The sequence below is a fragment of the Dermochelys coriacea genome, chromosome 2, assembly GCF_009764565.3.
Source record: "Dermochelys coriacea isolate rDerCor1 chromosome 2, rDerCor1.pri.v4, whole genome shotgun sequence".
In the NCBI taxonomy this organism is placed as follows: domain Eukaryota; kingdom Metazoa; phylum Chordata; order Testudines; family Dermochelyidae; genus Dermochelys; species Dermochelys coriacea.
In genome coordinates this window covers 268,166,642-268,191,719 of record NC_050069.1, presented here as the reverse complement: position 1 = coordinate 268,191,719, position 25,078 = coordinate 268,166,642, and the positions used below count along the sequence as shown (strand labels likewise).

The window sequence follows — 25,078 nt, the reverse complement described above, 5'->3', positions numbered from 1 at the left end:
ATTGCACTCTCAGCAAATTTGCGGATGATACTAAACTGGGAGGAGTGGTAGATACGCTGGAGGGGAGGGATAGGATACAGAAGGACCTAGACAAATTGGAAGATTGGGCCAAAAGAAATCTAATGAGGTTCAATAAGGATAAGTGCAGGGTCCTGCACTTAGGATGGAAGAATCCAATGCACCGCTACAGACTAGGGACCGAATGGCTCGGCAGCAGTTCTGCGGAAAAGGACCTAGGGGTGACAGTGGAAGAGAAGCTGGATATGAGTCAGCAGTGTGCCCTTGTTGCCAAGAAGGCCAATGGCATTTTGGGATGTATAAGTAGGGGCATAGCGAGCAGATCAAGGGACGTGATCGTTCCCCTCTATTCGACACTGGTGAGGCCTCATCTGGAGTACTGTGTCCAGTTTTGGGCCCCACACTACAAGAAGGATGTGGATAAATTGGAAAGAGTACAGCGAAGGGCAACAAAAATGATTAGGGGTCTAGAGCACATGACTTATGAGGAGAGGCTGAGGGAGCTGGGATTGTTTAGTCTGCAGAAGAGAAGAATGAGGGGGGATTTGATAGCTGCTTTCAACTACCTGAAAGGGGGTTTCAAAGAGGATGGCTCTAGACTGTTCTCAATGGTAGCAGATGACAGAACGAGGAGTAATGGTCTCAAGTTGCAATGGGGGAGGTTTAGATTGGATATTAGGAAAAACTTTTTCACTAAGAGGGTGGTGAAACACTGGAATGCGTTACCTAGGGAGGTGGTAGAATCTCCTTCCTTAGAGGTTTTTAAGGTCAGGCTTGACAAAGCCCTGGCTAGGATGATTTAACTGGGACTTGGTCCTGCTTTGAGCAGGGGGTTTGGACTAGATGACCTTCTGGGGTCCCTTCCAACCCTGATATTCTATGATTCTATGATTCTATGATTCCTCCAGTTCCCTCTCAATGCTGCTTGGCCCAGGTTGTAACCTCCAGTGTCCCAAGCTTCAGCTTTCTCCTTTACCTGTGAATATAGTTAATATTGGAAAATAGTTTTTATAATTCTAGAGCTTTACGTTTTTTATCTGATAGTGTTAGGGGTTTATAGATAGATAGTCCCCCCAGCCGATACCCTGTGTGTGGACTGAACTATGCCCAGGACCCCAGGCTTCAAAATTGGTGCTTCCTGCCTGGTCAATGACGACCACCACCACTGCTTGTACTGCCTCGGGGAAGCCACGTCGCAGCAAGATGCGGTATCTGCCATTTGTTCCCCAGCCATACACGGGAAGGGCAGGAACTTTACCTTAGGAAGCACGTAATGGAAAAGGCCATGAGGCCACAATCTGACTCAGACTGGGGGGGACTCCTGTACATTGGCCTAACTCAGCAAGGAGCGCGCCTGGGGAGTTTGCCCCACAGATCCCTCAGTAGGGTCTTGTCAGGAGACCAGGGATCATTCTCATAAGCTTCTGCTACCACTTCCCTCAAACCCCAGGATCCACCAATGAAGACCGATCACCGAGAGCTTCGGTTAGCCATGGTTCCGTCTTTGTCTTCAACAGCAGTGACACAAACTGTCTCTACTGCTGTTCTGGCCTATCTGGGCACATCAAAGACGTATACCCCCCAAAGCTGCAGATATTTCTTTCATTCTAGACAATATTCTTTCCCTAAATACAGCTGGTTTGTCTATCAGCTCTTTATAGGTCCACTTGGCAGCAGTGAGTGCACACCATCCACCTTCGCAGGGCTACTCAAGCTTCGCGAACCCACTCACCTGCAGATTCAGGAAAGGCCTGGTCAGAACCTCTCCGCCCAGACAAAAAAGTCTATTCCTCAGTGGGACTTGAATCTTGTTCTCTCAGTACTCACTAAGCCTCCCTTTGAATTATTAGCTTCTTGCTCCATGTCTCCACTATCCATGAAGGTTGCATTGCTGGTAGCCATCATCTCACCCAGGAGGGTTGGTGAGCTTGGAGCACTGATGGCAGATCCTCCTTACACTCTATTCCATAAGGAAAAGGTTTCATCACTGTGGGGGTGAATTTAGGGTGTACATGTAGTCTCAAGAGTTCCACCTGAACCAGTCTATCCACTTACCTGTGTTCTTCCCAAAATCACACGCGTCCTCTGAACAGAGGAGGCTCCGTTCCCTCGACGTTCAGGGAGTCTTAGACTTTTACCTGCAGAGAACAAAACCAATCAGGAAGTCTCCTAGATGATTTGTTGCTGTGGTGGAAAGGTTCAGAGGTCAGGCTATATCCTCTCAAAGAACCTTAAAATGGATCTCCGGCTGCATCTTGCTCTGCTATCAGTTGTCTAATCTTTCCCCTCCTCTTGGGGCAAGAGTTCATTCCACAAGAGCTCAAGCAACATCTTGGCATCATTTCAACAGTTGCCTTTACTTGATATCCGCAAGGCAGCTGTGTGGTGCTCAGTCCAGACGTTGGTGAGACACTATGGCTTGGTACACAACTCCTCTGCATCTTTTGGAGTGGCAGTCCTTCATTCAGGTCTGCCATCTACTACCTCGCACCTTCCTCCAATTGAGTGCGGCTTGTTCACCACTCACAATGGAATACACATAAGGACCAGCACTTGAAGAAGAGAAAGTTACTTACTCACAGACTTTAAGGCCAGAAGGGATCATCGTGATCATCTAATTTGACCTCTTGCACATTGCAGGCCACAGAACCTCACCCACACCTGTAATAGACCCCTAACCTCTGGCTGAGTTACTGAAGTCCTCAGATCATGGTTTAAAGACTTCAAGTGACAGAGAATTCACCATTTAAACTAGTTTAAACCTGCAATTGACCTTAGCTTACCTTATGGTAACTGGAAGTTCTTGAGATGTGTGGTCCCTGTGTGTATTCCACTACCTGCCCTGCTTCCCCTCTGTTTTGGATCTTCTCTGATTCATGGTAAAGAAGGAACTGGGGAGGCAGTCAGTCCACTCTGCCCTTTATCTCCTTGGTCAGAGTCTTGAGGTGAGCCAGGGCACGTATGTGAACCAATGGATTCTGCTTTCAAAATCCTCCAGGTCTGGGCACATGCGTACTCAGTGGAATACGGATCAGAACCACACATTTTGAAGAACCTCCAGTTACTATAAGGTAAGTAACTTTCTCTTCCCCCAACATCTGACATAGCCTTAATTTGTAGATTCTGCAAGGCCCATCTCTTTGCCCAGCTTTTGGGTTTGGAGGGGCATAAAAGGACAGGTGTTTGGGTCTCTAGTCCATCTCTGGATAGCTATTTTCTGGGTCTGAGATGAGGAGCAGATGTTGGTTCAATGTATTATGTGACTGTGTTTTTAACCCTATGCAAAGACCTTTATCCTAGGCTCCAGGGAACTTTAGAGCCCAAGGACCTTTTGAGGATCTGGGCCTATAGGCATTATAAATAAAAACAGGAATACAATGCTTAGTATACCCAAGAAAGAGTGGTGTGACATTTGTTCTCTTTTGCTGGGTTCCAACCTCAATTTCAAGTGGCTTCTGTTACCTTTTGTTCTTACTGTGCCCAGAAGTGAAGTCAATTAGAAAAATGAATGGTTTGACTCCTAATCCCCAGCACCTCTTGCCTGTTTAATCAATGTCTGCAACTCATTTGAATTTAACTTGGATGTTAGCAAACCTATTGACTGGAGAAAGTCCTTGTCCTTTACAACGTTGGGAGTGATTTGATATTGTTTGGATAGCATCACTGAAGGCCAGATCCTGCTTGCCGTTACTATCCGAGTACTCCTGTGGTCTGTGAGTGTTAGAAAACATTTTGTAGTGCAAACAAGGAGTTGGAAAGAACAGTTTGGCCCCATAAAAATATGCTGGCGAGACACACAGCTACCACGAGCTGCGTACTTTGATCATTGAAGACTATCCCTTCACCATAGCCTTTACTAGATACCCCATCGTTATGTGGCTAAGCTCTCTTTAGTTTTGTGTTTTTGTATATGTTTTATGAGTGAATTTAGAGGTCATAAAAAGTGTCTGATAGACCAAACCACAGAACCGGTACAGCACAGGAAGTGGCAGCTTCCCTCACGTTACCTACCAAAGTGCCTCCATTCTGATCTCTAGAGACGGTGCAGTTCAGTCTCCAAAAGCCATTTTAACCTTTGGCTTCTCTGAAACCTGCCCTGCAAGAGGATGAAGGGAGGCCACTGGTGGTGTTTGTGATGTGGATGCCCATTTTCTGGACTGACACCCCTCATGCAACCCACTGAACAGCCCTGGATGGTAATTACTTCAGCTGCTACTGATCTAGGTCAGAGTCAAATTGCTGAAATGCTCTATAACTCATTACTAGTCCAGTCCCCCGTGGCAGATATTCAACTGGAGATCTGTCTTTGTTTTCAAGGTCTGTCTTTCTTTGCACCAGAAAAATGGCAAGAATTACTCTATCAACATGATTACAAATGACTAGAGATGTTATGAATACCCGCACCAATGAAAATGGAAGTGGGTGGGGACTGGCAGGCCACTATATATTCCACTCAGTTCCTTGAATGTAGCATAAACGCCCCTATAGATAAAGGCAGTAAAGATTCCTGAGGAGTTCCAGAAAGTCTAGGAGCGTATTGCCAGAGGTGGTGTGTGGGTTGGTTCGAAACAGCCCAGCTGCTGAAGAGGGTATAATATCCCCTTATGGGTTAATGAATATCAGTGGGGATCAAATGAGAATGGGCTGCAGGACTGAGCCCTGTGCTGAAAATGTAGCGATCTATCTACCTGAGGTATTTGTATGGCCCGCATGACCATAATATCTGGGCCTTGCAATGTTTAACATACTTACCCTCACATCCCTCTGTGAGGCAAGGCAGTGCTACTACCCCCTGTTGTTCAGGCGGGGAACTGAGAACAGAGATGCTAAAGGCCAGATCCTCACTGGTATTTAGGCCCCTGACTCATGTTGAAATCAATGGGAGTTTGGCACCTAAATACCTTTGAGGATCTGGGCCTAAGTGGCTTGCCCACAGTCACTGAAGAAGTCTGTGTCAGAACAGGGAATATAACCTACGTCACCAAAGCCCTAGGCTACTGTCCAGCCCACTGGATCACCCTTCCTATGGTATGACAGCAGGGTTGGGGGGGAGGAGGGGAAAGAGCCTTGCAACAGGGTACAACACCAGTAGGATTGGAACTCAACAGGCCTGCTGCTGTACCCATTGACGTCAAAAGGTTCAGGGCCGGGCCCTTTTGCTCAGAGCCATGAGGCAGGACCTTTATCTGCTCTGTTAAACAGACTTAGTTTAAATGAACCCTTCAGTGTCAGAAGGTTCTAATCCCTATATCTAATGACTGTTAGAGGGCTTTCCCTTCACCCTCTCCCCTGGTTCTCGTCAACAGACAGAAAGATAAGGAGTTAAGGCAGTCTTCAAGTGTGTGCTCATATATTACATTCCCACCATGCCCAGTAACACTCTAGCTGTATCCCTTATCTTTTCCCATTGTACTAAAAGCCCCATCTGGTTGTGGGAAATGCAACACACCGTCTTTGTTCATTGTTCTTCACACTTATTAGTATAAGATATAAGAGTATCAAAACGTCAAACCCAAAATTCTATCTCAGGCTGGCAAACAAGCCTATATACTAATACTTACAAAGAAGTGCTTTAAAGAATAACTAACAATCAGACAGGAAGCTGCCACCCTGCCATTTGAACAATGCACCATTGGACTCTGCTCCCACTGAACACTGGGAATTATAAGGAAAGTTCTGTTTTTAGAACGGGTTTAATTTTACCTGGATTAAACAAGCTATTAAAAGAGAAACAACCCACATTCCTAACATATAGTGTAGCACCTCTGAAATTCTGGATTTCCATTGCTTTAAAGTGACATCTGTGGCCTCAATCTTACGGGCAGTGATGCTTTGGCTCCTGGTGGGAAGCATGATACTGTATTGTAGCCTCACTGCAAGATAACAGCCCCACTCATGGAATAGGGAAGTGAATGGTGACAGATGTTCCTAGAAGCAGCTCTGAACCTTTTCCTCGATGTGCTTTAATCTGCATGTTGATGCTGTTAACATATTAAGATCTGTAAAGCTGCACAATGTGTCTCAGTGCTGAGCAATCCTTTGGGCTTTTGGGCTTTATCTCCACTGTTTGTGATCCTTCCACATCCATGGGAATGCAAATGTGTTCTTCTGGCCACCAGAGGGAGCCCATGTTGTCTCCTGTGTGCAATATTGCCTCATTGAGAACTGCAAGGAAAACATTAATAGTTTAGGAGAAGGGCACGTATTCCATGGCAGTGCGTGCCAAGGCTGATGCAAAAACCATCCGGAAATCAGACAGCTCTACTGCGTGTTGCTGCTCTGCCAAAGTGAAGAAGAACAAGAAGCTTCCTACAATTTGGATATAATTAGCTCCATAAATTAGATATTTATTAAAGATAGTTGAATAATAATTGATTATGTTAATAGATGAAAGTAAGGTAGTTAAACCCTAAGCCTAACAAAGTGTTAAGGAGGAGATATTTTAGGTGAAGCCCTGCCGTGTCGTGCCATCTACCTGCTGCTATGGTGAGAAATGAGATATATTAGAATTGGACAAAGTGCAAAGAAGGGCAACAAAAATGATTTAGGGGTATGGAACAGCCTCCATCGGAGGAGAGATTGATAAGACTGGGTCTGTTCAGCTTAGAAAAGAGACAATTGGGGGGCAATATGATCGAGGTCTATAAAATCACAACTAGTGTGGAAAAAGTGAATAGGGAAGTGTTATTTATCCCTTCAGGTAATACAAGTACCAAGGGTCACCCAATGAAATTAATGGGCAGCAGGTTGAAAACAAACAAAAGGAAGTACGTCACACAACACACTGTCAACCTGTGAAACTTGTTGCCAGAAAATCGTAGAATCATAGAATATCAGGGTTGGAAGGGACCTCAGGAGGTCATCTAGTCCAACCCCCCTGCTCAAAGCAGGACCAATCCCCAACTAAATCATCCCAGCCAGGGCTTTGTCAAGCCAGGCCTTAAAAACTTCTAAGGAAGGAGATTCCACCACCTCCCTAGGTAACGCATTCCAGTGCTTCACCACCCTCCTAGTGAAAAAGTTTTTCCTAATATCCAACCTAAACCTCCCCCACTGCAACTTGAGACCATTACTCCTTGTTCTGTCATCTGCTACCACTGAGAATAGTCTAGATCCATCCTCTTTGGAACCCCAAAGGGTAGTTTCAGGTAGTTGAAAGCAGCAATCAAATCCCCCTCATTCTTCTCTTTCGCAGACTAATAATCCCACTTCCCTCAGCCTCTCCTCATAAGTCATGTGTTCCAGTCCCCTAATCATTTTTGTTGCCCTCTGCTGGACTCTTTCCAATTTTTCCACATCCTTCTTGTAGTGTGGGGCCCAAAATTGGACACAGTACTCCAGATGAGGCCTCACCAATGTCGAACAGAGGGGAACGATCACGTCCCTCAATCTGCTGGCAATGCCCCTACTTATACATCCCAAAATGCCATTGGCCTTCTTGGCAACAAGGGCACACTGTTGATGCATATCCAGCTTCTCGTCCACTGTAACCCCTTGGTCCTTTTCTGCAGAACTGCTGCCAAGCCATTTGGTCCCTAGCGGTGCATGGGATTCTTCCGTCCTAAGTGCAGGACTCTGCACTTGTCCTTGTTGAACCTCATTAGATTTCTTTTGGCCCAATCCTCTAATTTGTCTAGGGCCCTCTGTATCTTATCCCTACCTTCTAGCATATCCACCTCTCCTCTTTTTTAAAGATGGGCATTACATTAGCCTTTTTCCAGTCATCCGGGACTTCCCCAGATCGCCATGAGTTTTCAAAGATAATGGCCAATGGCTCTGCAATCACATCCGCCAACCCTTTTAGCACTCTCGGATGTAGTGCATCCGGCCCCATGGACTTGTGCTCGTTCAGCTTTTCTAAATAGTCCCAAACCACTTCTTTCTCCACAGAGGGCTGGTCACCTCCTCCCCATTCTGTGCTGCCCAGTGCAGCAGTCCGGGAGCTGACCTTGTTCGTGAAGACAGAGGCAAAAAAAAACATTGAGTACATTAGCTTTTTCATAGAATCATAGAATCATAGAATATCAGGGTTGGAAGGGACCCCAGAAGGTCATCTAGTCCAACCCCCTGCTCAAAGCAGGACCAAGTCCCAGTTAAATCATCCTAGCCAGGGCTTTGTCAAGCCTGACCTTAAAAACCTCTAAGGAAGGAGATTCTACCACCTCCCTAGGTAACGCATTCCAGTGTTTCACCACCCTCTTAGTGAAAAAGTTTTTCCTAATATCCAATCTAAACCTCCCCCATTGCAACTTGAGACCATTACTCCTCGTTCTGTCATCTGCTACCATTGAGAACAGTCTAGAGCCATCCTCTTTGAAACCCCCTTTCAGGTAGTTGAAAGCAGCTATCAAATCCCCCCTCATTCTTCTCTTCTGCAGACTAAACAATCCCAGCTCCCTCAGTCTCTCCTCATAAGTCATGTGCTCTAGACCCCTAATCATTTTTGTTGCCCTTCGCTGTACTCTTTCCAATTTATCCACATCCTTCTTGTAGTGTGGGGCCCAAAACTGGACACAGTACTCCAGATGAGGCCTCACCAGTGTCGAATAGAGGGGAACGATCACGTCCCTCGATCTGCTCGCTATGCCCCTACTTATACATCCCAAAATGCCATTGGCCTTCTTGGCAACAAGGGCACACTGCTGACTCATATCCAGCTTCTCGTCCACTGTCACCCCTAGGTCCTTTTCCGCAGAACTGCTGCCGAGCCATTCGGTCCCTAGTCTGTAGCGGTGCATTGGATTCTTCCATCCTAAGTGCAGGACCCTGCACTTATCCTTATTGAACCTCATTAGATTTCTTTTGGCCCAATCTTCCAATTTGTCTAGGTCCTTCTGTATCCTATCCCTCCCCTCCAGCGTATCTACCACTCCTCCCAGTTTAGTATCATCCGCAAATTTGCTGAGAGTGCAATCCACACCATCCTCCAGATCATTTATGAAGATATTGAACAAAACGGGCCCCAGGACCGACCCCTGGGGCACTCCACTTGACACCGGCTGCCAACTAGACATGGAGCCATTGATCACTACCCGTTGAGCCCGACAATCTAGCCAGCTTTCTACCCACCTTATAGTGCATTCATCCAGCCCATACTTCCTTAACTTGCTGACAAGAATGCTGTGGGAGACCGTGTCAAAAGCTTTGCTAAAGTCAAGAAACAATACATCCACTGCTTTCCCTTCATCCACAGAACCAGTAATCTCATCATAAAAGGCGATTAGATTAGTCAGGCATGACCTTCCCTTGGTGAATCCATGCTGACTGTTCCTGATCACTTTCCTCTCCTCTAAGTGCTTCAGGATTGATTCTTTGAGGACCTGCTCCATGATTTTTCCAGGGACTGAGGTGAGGCTGACCGGCCTGTAGTTCCCAGGATCCTCCTTCTTCCCTTTTTTAAAGCTTTTTCCACATCCTCTGTCACTAGGTTGTCTCCCTCATTCAGTAAGGTGCCCACACTTTCCTTGACTTTCTTCTTGTTGCTAACATACCTGAAGAAACCCTTCTTGTTACTCTTAACATCTCTTGCTAGCTGCAACTCCAGGTGTGATTTGGCCTTCCTGATTTCACTCCTGCATGCCCGAGCAATATTTTTATAGTCTTCCCTGGTCATTTGTCCAATCTTCCACTTCTTTGAGCTGTAGCTCTCGAAAGCTTATGCTCAAATACATTTGTTAGTCTCTAAGGTGCCACAAGTACTCCTTTTCTTTTTGCGAATACAGACTAACACGGCTGCTACTCTGAAACCTTCTTTTTTGTGTTTAAGATCAGCAAGGATTTCACTGTTAAACCAAGCTGGTCACCTGCCATATTTACTATTCTTTCTACACATCGGGATGGTTTTTCCCTGTAACCTCAATAAGGATTCTTTAAAATACAGCCAACTCTCCTGGACTCCTTTCCCCCTCATGTTATTCTCCAAAGGGATCCTGCCCATCAGTTCCCTGAGGAAGTCAAAGTCTGCTTTTCTGAAGTCCAAGGTCCGTTTTCTGCTGCTCTCCTTTCTTCCCTGTGTCAGGATCCTGAACTCGACCATCTCATGGTCACTGCCTCCCAGGTTCCCATCCACTTTTGCTTCCCCTACTAATTCTTCCCAGTTTGTGAGCAGCAGGTCAAGAAGAGCTCTGCTCCTAGTTGGTTCCTCCGGCACTTGCACCAGGAAATTGTCCCCTACACTTTCCAAAAACTTCCTGGATTGTCTGTGCACCACTGTATTGCTCTCCCAGCCCATATCAGAGTGATTGAAGTCTCCCATGAGAACCAGGGCCTGCAATCTAGTAACTTCTGTGAGTTGCCGGAAGAAAGCCTCATCCACCTCATCCCCCTGGTCCGGTAGTCTATAGCAGACTCCCACCACAACATCACCCTTGTTGCTCACACTTCTAAACTTAATCCAGAGACTCTCAGGTTTTTCTGCGGTTTCATACTTGAGCTCTCAGCAGTCATACTGCTTCCTTACATACAATGCAACTCCCCCACCTTTGCTGCCCTACTTGTCCTTCCTGAACAGTACTCCAGTCATGTGAGTTATCCCACCAATTCTCTGTTATTCCAATCACATCATAATTCCTTGACTGTGCCAGGACTTCCAGTTCTCCGTGCTTGTTTCCCAGGCTTCTTGCATTTGTGTATAGGCACTCGAGATAACTCGCTGATCGTCCCTCTTTCTCAGTATGAGGCAGGAGCCCTGCCTTCTTGCGCGCTCCTGCTCCCTCCCAGTATCCCATTTCCCCACTTACCTCAGGACTTTTGTCTCCTTCCCCCGGTGAACCTAGTTTAAAGCCCTCCTCACTAGGTTAGCCAGCCTGCTTGTGAAGATGCTCTTCCCTCTCTTCGTTAGGTGGAGCCCGTCTCTGCCTAGCACTCCTCCTTCTTGGAACACCATCCCATGGTCAAAGAATCCAAAGCCTTCTCTCTGACACCATCTGCATAGCCATTCATTGACTTCCACGATTTGACAGTCTCTACCCAGGCCTTTTCCTTCCCCGGGGAGGATGGACGAGAAGACCACTTGCACCTCAAACTCCTTTATCCTTCTTCCCAGAGCCACGTAAAATGTTGTGTACAAATGGGTTGAAAACAGAATTAGATAAGTTCATGGCAGATGGGTCCATCAGTGGCTATTAGCATGGCCAGGGATGTAACCCCATGCTCTGCATGTCTCTAAATCTCTGACTGCCAGAAGTTGGGACTGGACGACAGGGGATGGATCACTCGATAATTGCCCTGTTCTGTTCATCCCCTCTGAAGCTTCTGATACTGGCCACTGTCAGAAGACAGGATACTGGGCTAGATGGCCCATTGGTGTGACCCAGTATGGCTGTTCTTATGTTCTTAATTCTTCATGAGAAGTTTGGGTATGGTTTTTGATCCTAGCCTTGACAGTCAGATTCTACCAAAAGGATCAATGCAGGATCATTAATAGATTCCTAGATTCCAAGGTCAGAAGGGATCACTGTCATCATCTAGTCTGACATTCTGTAGAACACAGGCCAGAGAATTTCCCCACAATAATTCCTAGAACAGAGCTTTTAGAAATACATCCAGTCTGATCAGTGATGGTGAATCTACCATGAGCTTTGGTAAAATGTCCAATGGTTAATTACTCTTGCCTTGAAAAACTTATGCTTTATTTCCGGTGTGAATTTGTCGAACTTCAGTTTCCAGCCATTGGACTGTTATAACTTTCTCTGCTAGATTGAAGAGCCCATTATTAAATATTTGTTCCCCATGTAGATACTTACAGACTGTGATCAAGTCACCGCTCAACCTTCTCCTTGTGAAGCTAAATAGCTTGAGCTCTTTGAGTCTAACATTATAAGGCAAGCTTTCCAATCCTTTAATCATTCCCATGTCTCTTCTCTGACCCCTCTCCAATTTATCAACATCCTTCTTGAATTGTGGACACCAAATCTGGACACTGTGTTCCAGCCACAGTCATGCCAGTGCCAAATACAGAGGTAAAATAATGTCTCTGCTCCTAACCATAATCATCTAAAATGTAAAATCTCTTCCCTGTGAATAGTCTTCAGAAGCACGAACAGCCACTGAGGCTGCCAGAGCTGTTTGCTTTTAACTTTAAATTACAGTTTTTTGGAGGGGTTGGGGAGGCTGCATGTGATGAGTAGGTCTGTCTGCCTCCTCCCACTGTTTTCTGTGTAACCTGCCAGATTCCCCTCCAACAGTGAGAGACCAAACTCAGACCTGTAATCATTCCACAGGATCCACAAGTAGTCTTGCAAATTACAGAGATGCCTTAAGGCCCTGAGTGTGCTCCTTGGGAGGTTTGCTGCAGGATCATGACTTTCAGGTGAACAAAATGGGGTTTCTCCTGCCAGGATCCAGGAGTTCAGCAATATGTTCCTCCTTACAATATTTGCTTTCAACAGTGCCTACAGCAGAGCATTCCCCCACACTGATCAGGCTGTTGACTCTTGTCTATGAAATAAACAACCCCAAACTCTGGTCCTGGCTGGGGAAACTGCTTTGGAAATAGTCTAAAAATGCATGGACCTGGTTCAGTGCTGACTTCTACCCCATTGCAACTCCACTGGAGCCACAGGGATTGCCTCTGAATCAGGGCTGAATTGTGCTGTTTGATTAGTGATATGGGGGATCTTGGCTTTCTGTATCCTCTTTTAAACAGCCTTTTGATTCATGTTTGTCTCAGGACCTCTAGCTGTGGTTGTAGAAGTGCTCTTAGGATGGAGTCATGGTTGGACTCAATCCTGAACCCTGTCAAAGGGTGGGACCTCCTTTTATATAGAAGGAATATATTGCCATGAGCTCATGTTGGAAGACCCACCAAAAAATCAGCTGTGATGGAGAGGCTGATTGGCAGTCACAAACAACTGATTTTTGCTTTAAAACAATTAAGTTGCCCCTGAACAAGCCTACAGCATGTAACTTCATGATCTCATTAGTTTACAATGTTGGTCCCAGGATATTAGACAGACCTGGTTGGTGAGGTAATATCTTTTTATTGGACCAACTTCTGTCTCTTTCACCAACAGAAGTCGGTCCAGTAAAAGATACCTCACTCACCTTGTCTGTCAAATCTCCTTAGTATTCTCCTCCTCCCTCCTGTTTCTTGCATTTATTTGCTTGTGTCCAGTTTCAAACTAGATTGTAAGCTCTTTGGGGAGGGCACTATACAGTCTCAAAAATAAACAGGGGTATGCTGTTAAGCGTTCTTTAGCTGGCAAGGGGTCAGAGCTGCTCCCTTTTGGACTGGATACCCCAAATCCTGGTGGTCAGGCTGGGAGAGATGGTTGCCTGGGGGCAAAGGTGGAAGTAACTGGTGCTAGAGTACCTCTCTCTGAACCTGTTGGAGATAGCAGCACTGAAAGGGGAGCCTTCTCCTTCAGACTGTGTCTGGGGAACTGAAGAGCGTGAACTTGGGGGTACATTGTCTCATAGATAGAGCAGTTGCTCTTGACTTTTTTTTTTACTCAGTAGTTCTCTACATTCCTCTGGGTCCCTTGAGTCTGAGGATCTCCTTGTGCTTTACTAACATGAGCTAATTAAGTGTCGCCACCTGTTTTGTGAAGTAAGGAAGCGATGGGGAAGCTGTAGCGCAGGAGGTGACATGACACCGTCACACACACAGTCACTAGCAGTTTGGGTGACTTGAGTTTTAGTTAAAACAAAAAACTCTGCTATTTGAGCCTCAGCTATTGGGGGAGAGGAGACAGGATGAGTTCAGCTGCTGCATCTTGACTTTCATAGTGTCCTACAACCAAATCCTGAAGCCTTTATGTGGGCAAAGCTCTCACTGATAAGAACGTCACAAATATAGTCTTGATCAGTGTAACGTTGTCATTCTAAATGTATTGAATGACTAATTTTTCCTCCTTGTTTATTTTCTGGGGAAGGCCTTAGACCATTCATTCCTGAAAAGGACAGCCAACACTTTGAGAACTTCCTAGAAACCATCGGGGTGAAGGATGGCCGGGGAATTATCACAGACAGTTTCGGGAGGTACAGACGGACTCTGAGCACTACCTCCAATTCAACGACCAATGGGAATGGAGCTGCAGGGAGTTCGGATGACCAGTCTGCCCCTTCCGAGGGAGACGAGTGGGACCGAATGATCTCTGACATAAGCAACGACATTGAAGCTCTTGGATGCAGCATGGATCAGGATTCGTCATGAGACACAGCTGCGGGAGGGAGGATGAGAAGACAGCTCCTTTCAAAGGGGCTTTATTGTTCTCTTTCACCCCCATGTAGCGATTGCAGCAACGTTTGCTGCTGTCTTCCTGACCTTCTAGTCTGAAAGAGGCTCCAAGGATGAATCAGGATGTGATTGTTTTTACCCCCATGTCAGTGGCTTCACTGGGGCCCATTTTGTGATGTTGGCTGGTGCCCTCTTACTGTGAAGGCATGTGTGTGTCTTCGTGCAGGTGAGCGTGCTGTGAAAGAGGATTCCGGGTTGGGTGATTGGAACCAGAGTCCCTTCCTCTGACTTCTTAGAACTCTTTGGTTTTGTGTTTTCTTTGCTGTTGTCGCTCTGGAGCGATGCAACAAAGCTGGGGAAAGAAACTTGCATTGAGCAGTAACAGCTCACTGGGACCCGATGGCGGGTTTACAGTTTTGCACATGATATTCCTATTGTAACTCAGACTTTTTTTTTTAAAATGAAGTTTACCACAATGTGAATAATTTAAACCTATTGTTGGTGTTGTCGAAACATTTCTACTCCGAACCTGAAGGCTATCTGCTGAGATACTGACATGATTGTTTTGTAACGAAGGCCAATGTGGGCTCTTCTTCATTGGTCACAGAGAGAAATCTGCCAGTGTGACCTCTGGGCTGTCCCCTTGCAGGAGGGGAGTTGGTTGGCTTGGGTAACCTTGGCCTTTCGCCTCTAGCACTCTGGTTCAAATTCAGCCCATAGTGCAGAGTGGGGCATGAGTGTTGGCGCATTTAGTGCTGTCCTAGTGGACAGTCTAGGTCTAAAACCAATCCTGCCATTCAGCATGGCTGGCAGTCTTTGCTCAGGAAAAGCCTAGGACCTGAGGGAAATAGGAGATGGAACCACATTTTTACCTCTAGCAAAGTCATCGGTTGGGCTAGTGTGTGTGTGTGTGTGTGTGTGTGTGTGTGTGTGTGTGTGTGTGTGTGTGTGTGTGTGTGTGTGTGTGGTGAGAGCTCCTGTTGTGGCTCTGTGAGCTCTCTGGTCTGGGCTAGGTGGATTCACGTTTCCAGTGCTGCTAGCTCCTTAATCTTCACAAGCACAACTGTTCACTCAGTAAAACCCTATCTCAATCCCAGTCCAGCACAAGTTGACGTGACAAGTTTCCGGCTGCTCCCCAGAGGGCGCCATGGTGCATATATACCTCCCCAACACCCGTAGCATCTGACCCCGCAAGGTGTGTGGGCACCTTCTGCAGGACTGACACTTTAGGGAGTTCAGGGCTCTGACCATCTAGCAGGATTGACCCCAAAAGATGGCGGTGAATTCAGACAGGAAGTGACAGTAAATTTATTCCATTGCTTAGAATTTCCCCTTTAAGGTTACAATAACCAGGAAATTCTCAGCCAGGCTGAGTTTAACATCCGTAGCTATTTGTGTGGGGAGTGGATTTTGGTCACCCTTGAAGGGTGAGATGGTAACAAGTTAAACTGATAAAGTAAACTTTCTATGAAATTAGCAGTGGGATGGATGTATAGATATATAATGTACAGGTTGTATATATTATACAGGCAATTATAAATACACTTATTTTTTGTATCTGTATTCCATGCCATAATATCTATACTGGCCGCTATAACTGACCTTCAAAGGAACATATTGGTTGATACTTCAGCCCTTTCAGTAGCAAAACCCTATTTGTTCATGGACTCCAGGGGTTTCTTTCTTCACTCTTTTGATATAATTTAAAGTAAATTAAAATCCTGTACTGGTGGCTGGGCATGTTCGTTTGTCAAGAATAGGACAACAAACAGAGCTAGCATTCTGTTCCCATGTGTGCTTCCACTGAAACAAGAGAGATCCAAAGTCTATTTTTCTGTGTTCAATACAGGACCCTGTGGCACAGTCATAAATTGACCTGGCTGAGGGATCTCCTCCTCTTCAAGACATCAGTTAATTTCACCTGGTTGCAGTGTGCAGTTCTCCTTACCTACAGTGCTGTAGGCCTGAAACGTCACTGGAATTCTTTACATTTTCAGTAACAGCCACTGCCTGATATAAGGAAAAATGCCCATAGATGATAGTTCATTTTTATTCTTAGATAATATGCTGAGTCATTCCTTTTACCTCAGTGTTGGTGAAATTAAAAGATAGGACCCTAGGATTACAATTTTAAAACTAAAAACCCAAAGGAAAAGCCATCCACGGTTCATATTGAAGTATGGATGGTTCAAAATTTCATTTTTTCCAAGCTAGAATAGTACTGTCCAGTGAAACCAGACTTAAGTGACTAATAGGGAATCGACAAAAAACGGTGGCTGAATGAAGGGAACTTTTGATAAGAACAGAATTGTGCTTGGAGAATTTGAGGATACTTTGACATGGTCTCCTAAGAGAGGAAGCTGCTCAAGGATGGTATCTTGTAGGGATTCCTTACATACCTTATGCTTGCTTGCTCTTTTAAAAAACCCTTTCGGCAGTGCATAAGCTATGAATGCATTGGTAAGAGTTTTTTGCTACTGAAGTTCCCCAGATGTCTGGCCTCAGCATGGAAAGAGACAGTCAAGCACCACAGAGGTTATTTTTGCTTTCTGCCCCATGATAAATACATGCAGCTCTTCCTGCAAAACAAGTCTTTGGCTCTAAAAGGTCATGGCCCTAGAAACTAGATGGAAATGTTTCTTAATCAGCATGCCCATCCAATGTAGTGTTGTTCCCTAAAGTTCATTTTGATGATTTTGTCTAGTCCAGTTTTCAATGATATCCCCAGTGATATCAATTATTGTTCCAGCACTCCCAAGACACTTTTCCCCACCATTAGAAAGTGTTCCCTGATTCAGCTAATTTCCCCCCCCTTCCGCCATTTGTTTCCCATTACTCCTTCCAAAAACACCTTAAACTATTCCTCCAACTCCATGTTTCTGTCTCTCCATTACTCATAGACAGTTATCACACCTGCCTTCCCCAAGCGCTATTCATCTAGCCAAGCTAGCTGTTCTTATTTTTCCCCCTGTATACCAGTCACTCCAGCCCTGGAATCATTTCTCTGTTCTTCTCTCACTTCTGTCCTACTTGTTGACCATATTTCTGGCCCTGCAGTGCCCAGAACTGGATACAGTCTCTCAGGGCCGCCCGGAGGATTCAGGGGGCCTGGGGTCTTCGGCGGCGGGGGTCCTTCCATTCCGGGTCTTCGGGACACTTCGCTGAATTGCCACCGAAGACCCGGAGCAGAAGAAGCGGTGGCGGGTCCTTCACTCTGGGTGTGTTCAGCAGCAATGAAGGACCCCCTGCCCCCGAAGTGCCATCGAAAACTCTCGTGGGGGCCCCTGTGGGGCCTGGGGCAAATTGCCCCACTTACCACCCCCTCTGGGTGGCCCTGCAGTCTCTTACAGACAGCTTTCCCAGAGCCTGCTGGCAGGGGCAATAAGATCTCCTTGCTCAGGGGCATTCTGCACATTGCCTAACTTTTGCCTCCATATCACACTGCAAGTTCCTGTCTAAGTTGCTGTCCACTAGCAGCCCCATGTCTCTGGGCATTACTGCTCTCTAGTGCATCTCCAGTGGGGTTTCCCCCGCTCCCCACATGTTAGCTTTACATTTGAGCAGATTCAATCACCTGCCTCCTGCAAACACTCCCATTATGCCTATGCTTCAATTATACACCCATGGCCGGCCCATGCTGCCTGACTTGGGCTCGTGGGTCTCGGGCTGCGGGGCTGTTTAGTTGCAGTGCAGATGATCAGGCTCAGAGAGCTCTGGGACACTCCCCCCTCACAGGGTCCTAGAGCCAAGGCTCCAGCCCAAGCCCAGATGTCTACATTGCAGTTAATAGCCCTGCAGCCTGAGTCAGCTGGCACGAGCCAGCTGTGGGTTTTTAATCGCAGTGTAGACATCCCCTCACAAAGCACAGCCTGTTTTAAATAGGGGAGTTGGAGCAGGAAGCACATTGCCGCTCCCTAAGCTGGCTGCCTTCAATTACTTGGTTTCTGCTGCCCTTGGCACTCGGAATACATTACAGCATGGATGCCCTGGAGCCCTGTGACCGACAAGGGGAGGACTGAACTCCTCAATGGCAGGTTTGTATTGCTGGGGAGTGTCTCACTAACAGGAACATTCCAATCACCGAAGAACATGTCAGATCCATTCTGTGCGTTTTTTTATTTGGATACAAAAATGATGGAAATCTTGTGTGCGGCAGCTGCAGCTCTTGGGCTCCTGGTTCATGAGCAGTGCTGCCCTCTATCCTCTCAAAGCTTGGCTGTCCCTGCAGTACAACCACTGCTTGTCTCTCAGCCCCGCTCTCCCCAGCACACATGCACGTGTCCACACAGATGTCAAGGAGAAAGGTGTATTAGAAAGAGCTGTTCAAGTAGCACAACACCGTGTTCCTGGTGTTGGTGCGCTTTCCCCTCGGACCACGCTCCTTCTGTTTTACGTTGAAAGCCTTTATTCTGGTGTTTCCTCCCCTCCGCCCCCCCTTTTACAATTGTGTTTTTCTGGGAAAGAAATGGATAGGAAATTGCAATTTCTGGCTGAATTGTCTGTCCAAGAATTGAGTTCAAATACAGTATTGACGCCGTGTATAATTTTGAGAGGCAGACGATGTCAAGAAAACATGCTACACCTAGACTGCTTAGTATGTTTGTACCCTTGAGTTTAGGTGCGAGGAAGAAATTGCGTTGTTGCTACACCCTTAAAGCCCTGCTTGTTTTATCTTACAGAACGGTATTAAGTCTAAAACACTCCCTTACCTCTGTCTTCTCTCCGTTTCCAAGGCTCTTCTTATGCAGTTGGGACTAAGAAGCCATTGCTGGTTTACCTCAGGCTAGTTTTCTGTACAGAAGAGAACCTTTCTATTCTTCAGAAGCCCTAAGATGACCGTGATGTGATAACTTTCTACATGGATCATTCTTACAGTTGCCACCAACTTAAGAGTCAGGCTTTCAAACCCAGGAGCCTAAAGTTAAATCCATATATTTGGTAGGCACCTAACTAGAGGGCTGCATTTTCAGGAATACTGGGCACCAAAATTTCCCATTGACCTCCTCTGGGACTGCAGAGTGCACAGCACTCTTGAAAATCTTGCCACTTCTTCAGGGGTCAAACTTCTGATTTTTGAAAATGTTGAAAATCATCAGAAAGGTACTGCCCTAAAGGGGAATTGACATGAGATCTTGCAGCAGAGAGATGCTTCCTCTGCAGATGGTAAAACGGTCAGGTGACCGAGACTGCAGTGATATCTGTCCGGCACGATAAAATTGCAGCATGACATTTGTGTCTTGATGCATTGTTACATCAGTCCATGGTAGCATCATCAGGTCATGACGCTACAGCTTTGCGTATTGAAGTGAAGCCAGGACAGCATGTTGGGTTGCCCCAAATTTGGGATAGTTAAAATAGCATCCTGCAAATTAAATGCATAGAGCAGATGAATGGAAACCAGAGGCTGCTGTGCCCTGTTAGATGAATTCCTGGACATCTGGCAAGTCCCACAGCATGCTCCCAAACAACCGAAAAGCAGGCTTCTCTTTCTCTGCACAGCATATGTCTTGGTGTTGAATTTTCCAAACTGTTTTATTGGGGAAACATTTTAACTGGGCCAATCTTATCCCTGGTGTAACTTTATTGTCCAGTGGAGTTACTCCATGGATTAATAATTCCCCTCAATTTTTGTTCTAGTTTCCAATATTTAGGATATTTCATTCAAATGTGATGTTTTTACATTCTAAGTTAACTGGAATATCAAGAAATGTGTATAGCTTTGTCACAGGCCCAAGAGCCAGGCCTCAGTTTCCCCTTTTGACTATATCAATCAGTCCTGACTCACTTTGCCTTCAATAACCCCTTATTCAGGGGGAGCGTTATTCATTAATAACCAATAACTTATGTCAAGAAATAGTCCCAGGTCTCCATTTCCTCCTTACCAGAACTGACATTGTCTTCTTGCCTCTGCTCATCAGCAAACTGCCAGCAGCCCCCCCTGGCCTTCCCAGACTCAGCTGCTTCACCCCGTCCATGTTGGGCTTCAGTCTCTACTTGCTCCCTCTATGGGGTGTGTGTCTCCTGGTCAACATGCTCTTCCCCTTGCTACTGTCTTCCCAGGAGCCAGGCTCAAACTGCAGGCCTCTATGCTCTTGAGGCAAACACCAGCTCTCTTCCGGGAGCTTCCTGACAGGAGATCACCATGGTCTCCCTTCTCCTGGGACTCGGACAGTTCTCTTGGGACTCTCACTGTCAACTCTTAAGTGCTTCTTCAGGGCTTATTCCCAGGGAGGCCTAGTCTGCCTCTTTTGGGTTCCTCCAGGCTGCATCAGCTGGAGGTCTTCTATAGAGAGAGCATCTCCCCTCCCTGGGTGACTTCCTGTTCTAGTAGTCTCCTCCTAACACAACTGCTCTATTTCTAATTAGGTAAAGGGGCCCCACCTGGATCACCTCAGGCTCCCAGGTGTTCCCCACAGGGTCATCATGGGCCAGTTAGGCCCTGATACTTCCTGAAGAGCCTCTGGCCCCATGACAGGCTTCTAATGTGATCTCTATAAAGTGAGGGGGGAGACATTTTTATATCTCAAGCAGGCTGCTCTATGCCTAGCACATTCTCCTGCGTCAATACTGTCTTGCTTGCTACCATCTTCTTCTGACTAGGCAGGACATCCTCCAGGCATTGTTGACTCTGGTCCTTGATCGAGAGACACTGCTCTATCCAATTTCAGCTGTCGCTAGCCTGGTGGAAGCTCTCCTATGGAGCAGATGGAATTACATGGGATTAAATTCTTCCCCGGTGTCTATAATGCCACCTAAGTTCCCACTGAAGGTCTCTTTGGAGTGGCTTAGTCCCCTCTGCTGTGACACTGACATGCTACCCTGCGGAGGGGGGAATGGGAGCCTTGCATCATTGACTGGCTTCCTGTAGAGACTTTCTGTGATGTGGGGCCTCATGAGTGAGTTGCATTAAATGGGGCACGTCTGTCTGGGGTTCATTTTGGGGCACAGCGAGTGTGATGCGCCCCAGAGAGGGAGCAGGTGGGAGACCGTTTGCCTGAGCTGAATGACTGACTGCATTTCTCCATTAATCAGCCTACAGTGCATTTATTTTAGTTCAATACCATGATGCCGTAAGTCGGGATTTCCCCAGTGCTCACCTGTTGATGCTTCCTGTGTTGGCACCTTAATGGCAGAGCCTCCAGACCTGCTGACACCAAAGACGTGTTAACTGAAAAAAATATGCATGTTCTGAATGAGTTCTTAAATTGATCAGGCAGCTTTGTTTCCCCCGTTTGGTTAGTAACTAGCCGGCAGGCCCATGGCTGGGTGGAACAGTACAGCAGCCCATATGTAAAGCCACCAAGTTCTATGCGTGATTCTCCGAATGTCTGAGATGATCAACTGGGCAAAACAAAAATTCATATCCTTGCAATTAAAGCAGTAAGATGCCAGAAGGTGCATGAACTTGGAGGTTGAAATTAAACGTTCTGGTTTCTTTTCAGGTTAATAAATTCACCTTTTGCCTTTCTTCTGGTTAAATTGGCATCATTGTGAATTTCAGCTCTGTGTAACCCAATCTTTCCTATGCCATGGGGGAGCGAGGGGTTGTAGCTTCTTAGTTAGTGTTGTGTTGGAGAGCACTGCTGTTAAAGGGGACACAGTTGGTCTTACACAATGGATAGGTGCGGGGCAGGAAACCCATGCTAACAACATGCTTTTAACCTTTCCATTGGATGCAGGCCTCTTGTGGATGCCTGTTAAATATTCCTGCAGGATTTGTGCATTGGAGTCCAGATTTTTTTTTAACAGCACAAAACAGCGGTACAATGCTAAATCCATCAGTTCTTCAGAAACGGGGGATGAGAGCATTTATCCAGAGTCTTTATGTAGTTTGAGTTCTTAGTGCCTTTTTATATATTCACTGTTTGGAAAGAAATGAAGTTTAACAGTCATTGAAGATTTGTGAAAATAAAACCGTATTTTTGAAACAATTGTATAATGAAATCTATAAAAGACAGATCAGCTGCAGTATTTTTTTATACTTTATTCATTGGGAGGCTTGACTTAATTCTGGTATTAACTGTGTTAATTGTAGCTTTCAGTTTAGCCAGTGAGTGAGCAATTGGTGCTTCGTCCCAGACAGGCCCAGAGTGATTCTTAAGCACATCAGACCCTCAGTCTACCAGTAAAAGACATGTCTCTTTCCCTTTTCATTCAAAACTTTTGGCTGGACTATGAAGCCAACCAAGCTACCAAAGATCCAGTTGTTTCATAAATGAAAACGGGGACTTTGCATGTTTGAAGTGTCTGTTTTACGTTGTGATGATCTTTGCCTTGCTTTTTATGCTGGTGGTTTTGTATGTATGCTTTATGTATGGAGTATTTGTTACAGGTAAATATAATTCTGCACCTGATGTTTATTCTGGTCTTTCATGCAGTGTGCACTGTCCTCTGTCTGTATTCAGTGTTTTTCCTGGACGATGATACTCGGGCGAAATGTTGTTTCTCTTTGGCTTTCTGGGTTTAATAGAAAGCACCTTTGTTCGACTTCAGCCCAAAGAGTCACAGCTCTGGTCCGATCCAGAGCTCATAGAAAGCTGCTGTCTTATTGACAGCAGTGAGCTTTGGAAAAGACCCCGAGAGAATGAGCTGTTTTACCTGGATGGCTGCAGTAGACAAGCGCAAATGACTGGTCCTCGTGGGGAAGAGAAGAACGGCTTGCTGTTACTAATCTAGTCCCAAAGCTAAACACTCTGCACCTAGCTCCTCATGCTATGCAGATATCACCACACACTGCATCAGTGATCTACTGGCCTCTTCCCTACCGCCTGCCTTTTACTAATATAATGGATAAGAACTTGTATAGAATGGAACTAATAAAATACATATTCCAGGTGCTCCTGGGTGACAGCTGCCTGTCCTGCCCTGTGGGTTCCAGAAACCTCTGTGAGTCTGGCAACATTCTCCTCCTTTTCCCCACGGCGGCTGCTGCTGCTCTCTCTGGTGAGCTGCGGAAGCCCTTAAGCCATGGAAGTCTGAGAAAGAAACATGAGCCCGTCCAGTCAGCGTCTGCCAAAGAAAGCTAGTTCTTCGAGTGCTTGGTCTAATCTTAACACTCAAGCCATTAAGCTTCTCCTGATGCCTGTAATAGCCTATTGCCCAGACTGGTGTGTGGTGGCGTTGTAGTTTCCCCAAGATAATCTGCCTACATTTTCATTCCTATGTATCCCAGTATGCGTAGTTGTTCCATTAGTGAAATCCTCTTCCCCTTTTGGTGTCCACACCTCTCAAGTAGTTGCAAACTGCCCTCATATTGCCACTCGCTACAGGCTTAGCTCTTAGTCTTCCTTCAGAATCATAGAATCATAGAATCATAGAATATCAGGGTTGGAAGGGACCCCAGAAGGTCATCTAGTCCAACCCCCTGCTCAAAGCAGGACCAAGTCCCAGTCAAATCATCCCAGCTAGGGCTTTGTCAAGCCTGACCTTAAAAACCTCTAAGGAAGGAGATTCTACCACCTCCCTAGGTAACGCATTCCAGTGTTTCACCACCCTCTTAGTGAAAAAGTTTTTCCTAATATCCAATCTAAACCTCCCCCATTGCAACTTGAGACCATTACTCCTCGTTCTGTCATCTGCTACCATTGAGAACAGTCTAGAGCCATCCTCTTTGAAACCCCCTTTCAGGTAGTTGAAAGCAGCTATCAAATCCCCCCTCATTCTTCTCTTCTGCAGACTAAACAATCCCAGCTCCCTCAGCCTCTCCTCATAAGTCATGTGCTCTAGACCCCTAATCATTTTCGTTGCCCTTCGTTGTACTCTTTCCAATTTATCCACATCCTTCCTGTAGTGTGGGGCCCAAAACTGGACACAGTACTCCAGATGAGGCCTCACCAGTGTCGAATAGAGGGGAACGATCACGTCCCTCGATCTGCTCGCTATGCCCCTACTTATACAACCCAAAATGCCATTGGCCTTCTTGGCAACAAGGGCACACTGCTGACTCATATCCAGCTTCTCGTCCACTGTCACCCCTAGGTCCTTTTCCGCAGAACTGCTGCCGAGCCATTCGGTCCCTAGTCTGTAGCGGTGCATTGGATTCTTCCATCCTAAGTGCAGGACCCTGCATTTATCCTTATTGAACCTCATTAGATTTCTTTTGGCCCAATCCTCCAATTTGTCTAGGTCCTTCTGTATCCTATCCCTCCCCTCCAGCGTATCTACCACTCCTCCCAGTTTAGTATCATCCGCAAATTTGCTGAGAGTGCAATCCACACCATCCTCCAGATCATTTATGAAGATATTGAACAAAACGGGCCCCAGGACCGACCCCTGGGGCACTCCACTTGACACCGGCTGCCAACTAGACATGGAGCCATTGATCACTACCCGTTGAGCCCGACAATCTAGCCAGCTTTCTACCCACCTTATAGTGCATTCATCCAGCCCATACTTCCTTAACTTGCTGACAAGAATGCTGTGGGAGACCGTGTCAAAAGCTTTGCTAAAGTCAAGAAACAAGCTTTGCTAAAGTCAAGAAACAAGCTTTGCTAAAGTCAAGAAACAGCTTTGCTAAAGTCAAGAAACAAGCTTTGCTAAAGTCAAGAAACAAGCTTTGCTAAAGTCAAGAAACAGAACTCAGTCCCCTGAGCCTCGTTGATGTTGTTCTCTGTCCAGCTTGTCAATGCCTTTCTGCTAATGTAGGGCCAGAGCTGAATACAACATTCCCCCCAGGGGCTGCTGCAGAACAGCAGAGAGAGAGGGTCAAGTCCCTGTCACCTCTGTGCTACAATGATTTTACCTCCTTGCCGCAATGGCTCCTCCTGGAGCTGTTTGCAAACTCCAGTCTACCTGCTGTTGGGTCTAGCTCTGCCCCAGGGTGATGGCTTCCCTGATCTATCTCTCCTGTTGGGCAGGGTTCTGCTGATTTCCCCTGCTGTG

The 25,078-nt window shown here is 46.2% G+C and overlaps 1 protein-coding gene across 5 annotated transcripts in view; it reads left to right on the top strand.

Moving 5' to 3' along the window:
- The window catches only part of CCM2 (CCM2 scaffold protein), a 133,648-nt gene that overhangs the window by 72,504 nt on the left and 36,066 nt on the right, over window positions 1-25,078 (top strand). For 4 of the 5 annotated variants that reach the window (XM_038393559.2, XM_038393558.2, XM_038393562.2 and 1 more), the window contains exon 10: window positions 13,893-14,651. The exons of the other annotated variant lie outside the window; for it this stretch is intronic. In XM_038393559.2, the coding sequence (XP_038249487.1) occupies window positions 13,893-14,173 (281 nt within the window). In that variant the 3' untranslated portion in view covers window positions 14,174-14,651. Of the gene's footprint in view, window positions 1-13,892; window positions 14,652-25,078 lie in introns of those variants that run through there. 5 annotated transcript variants of the gene reach the window in all.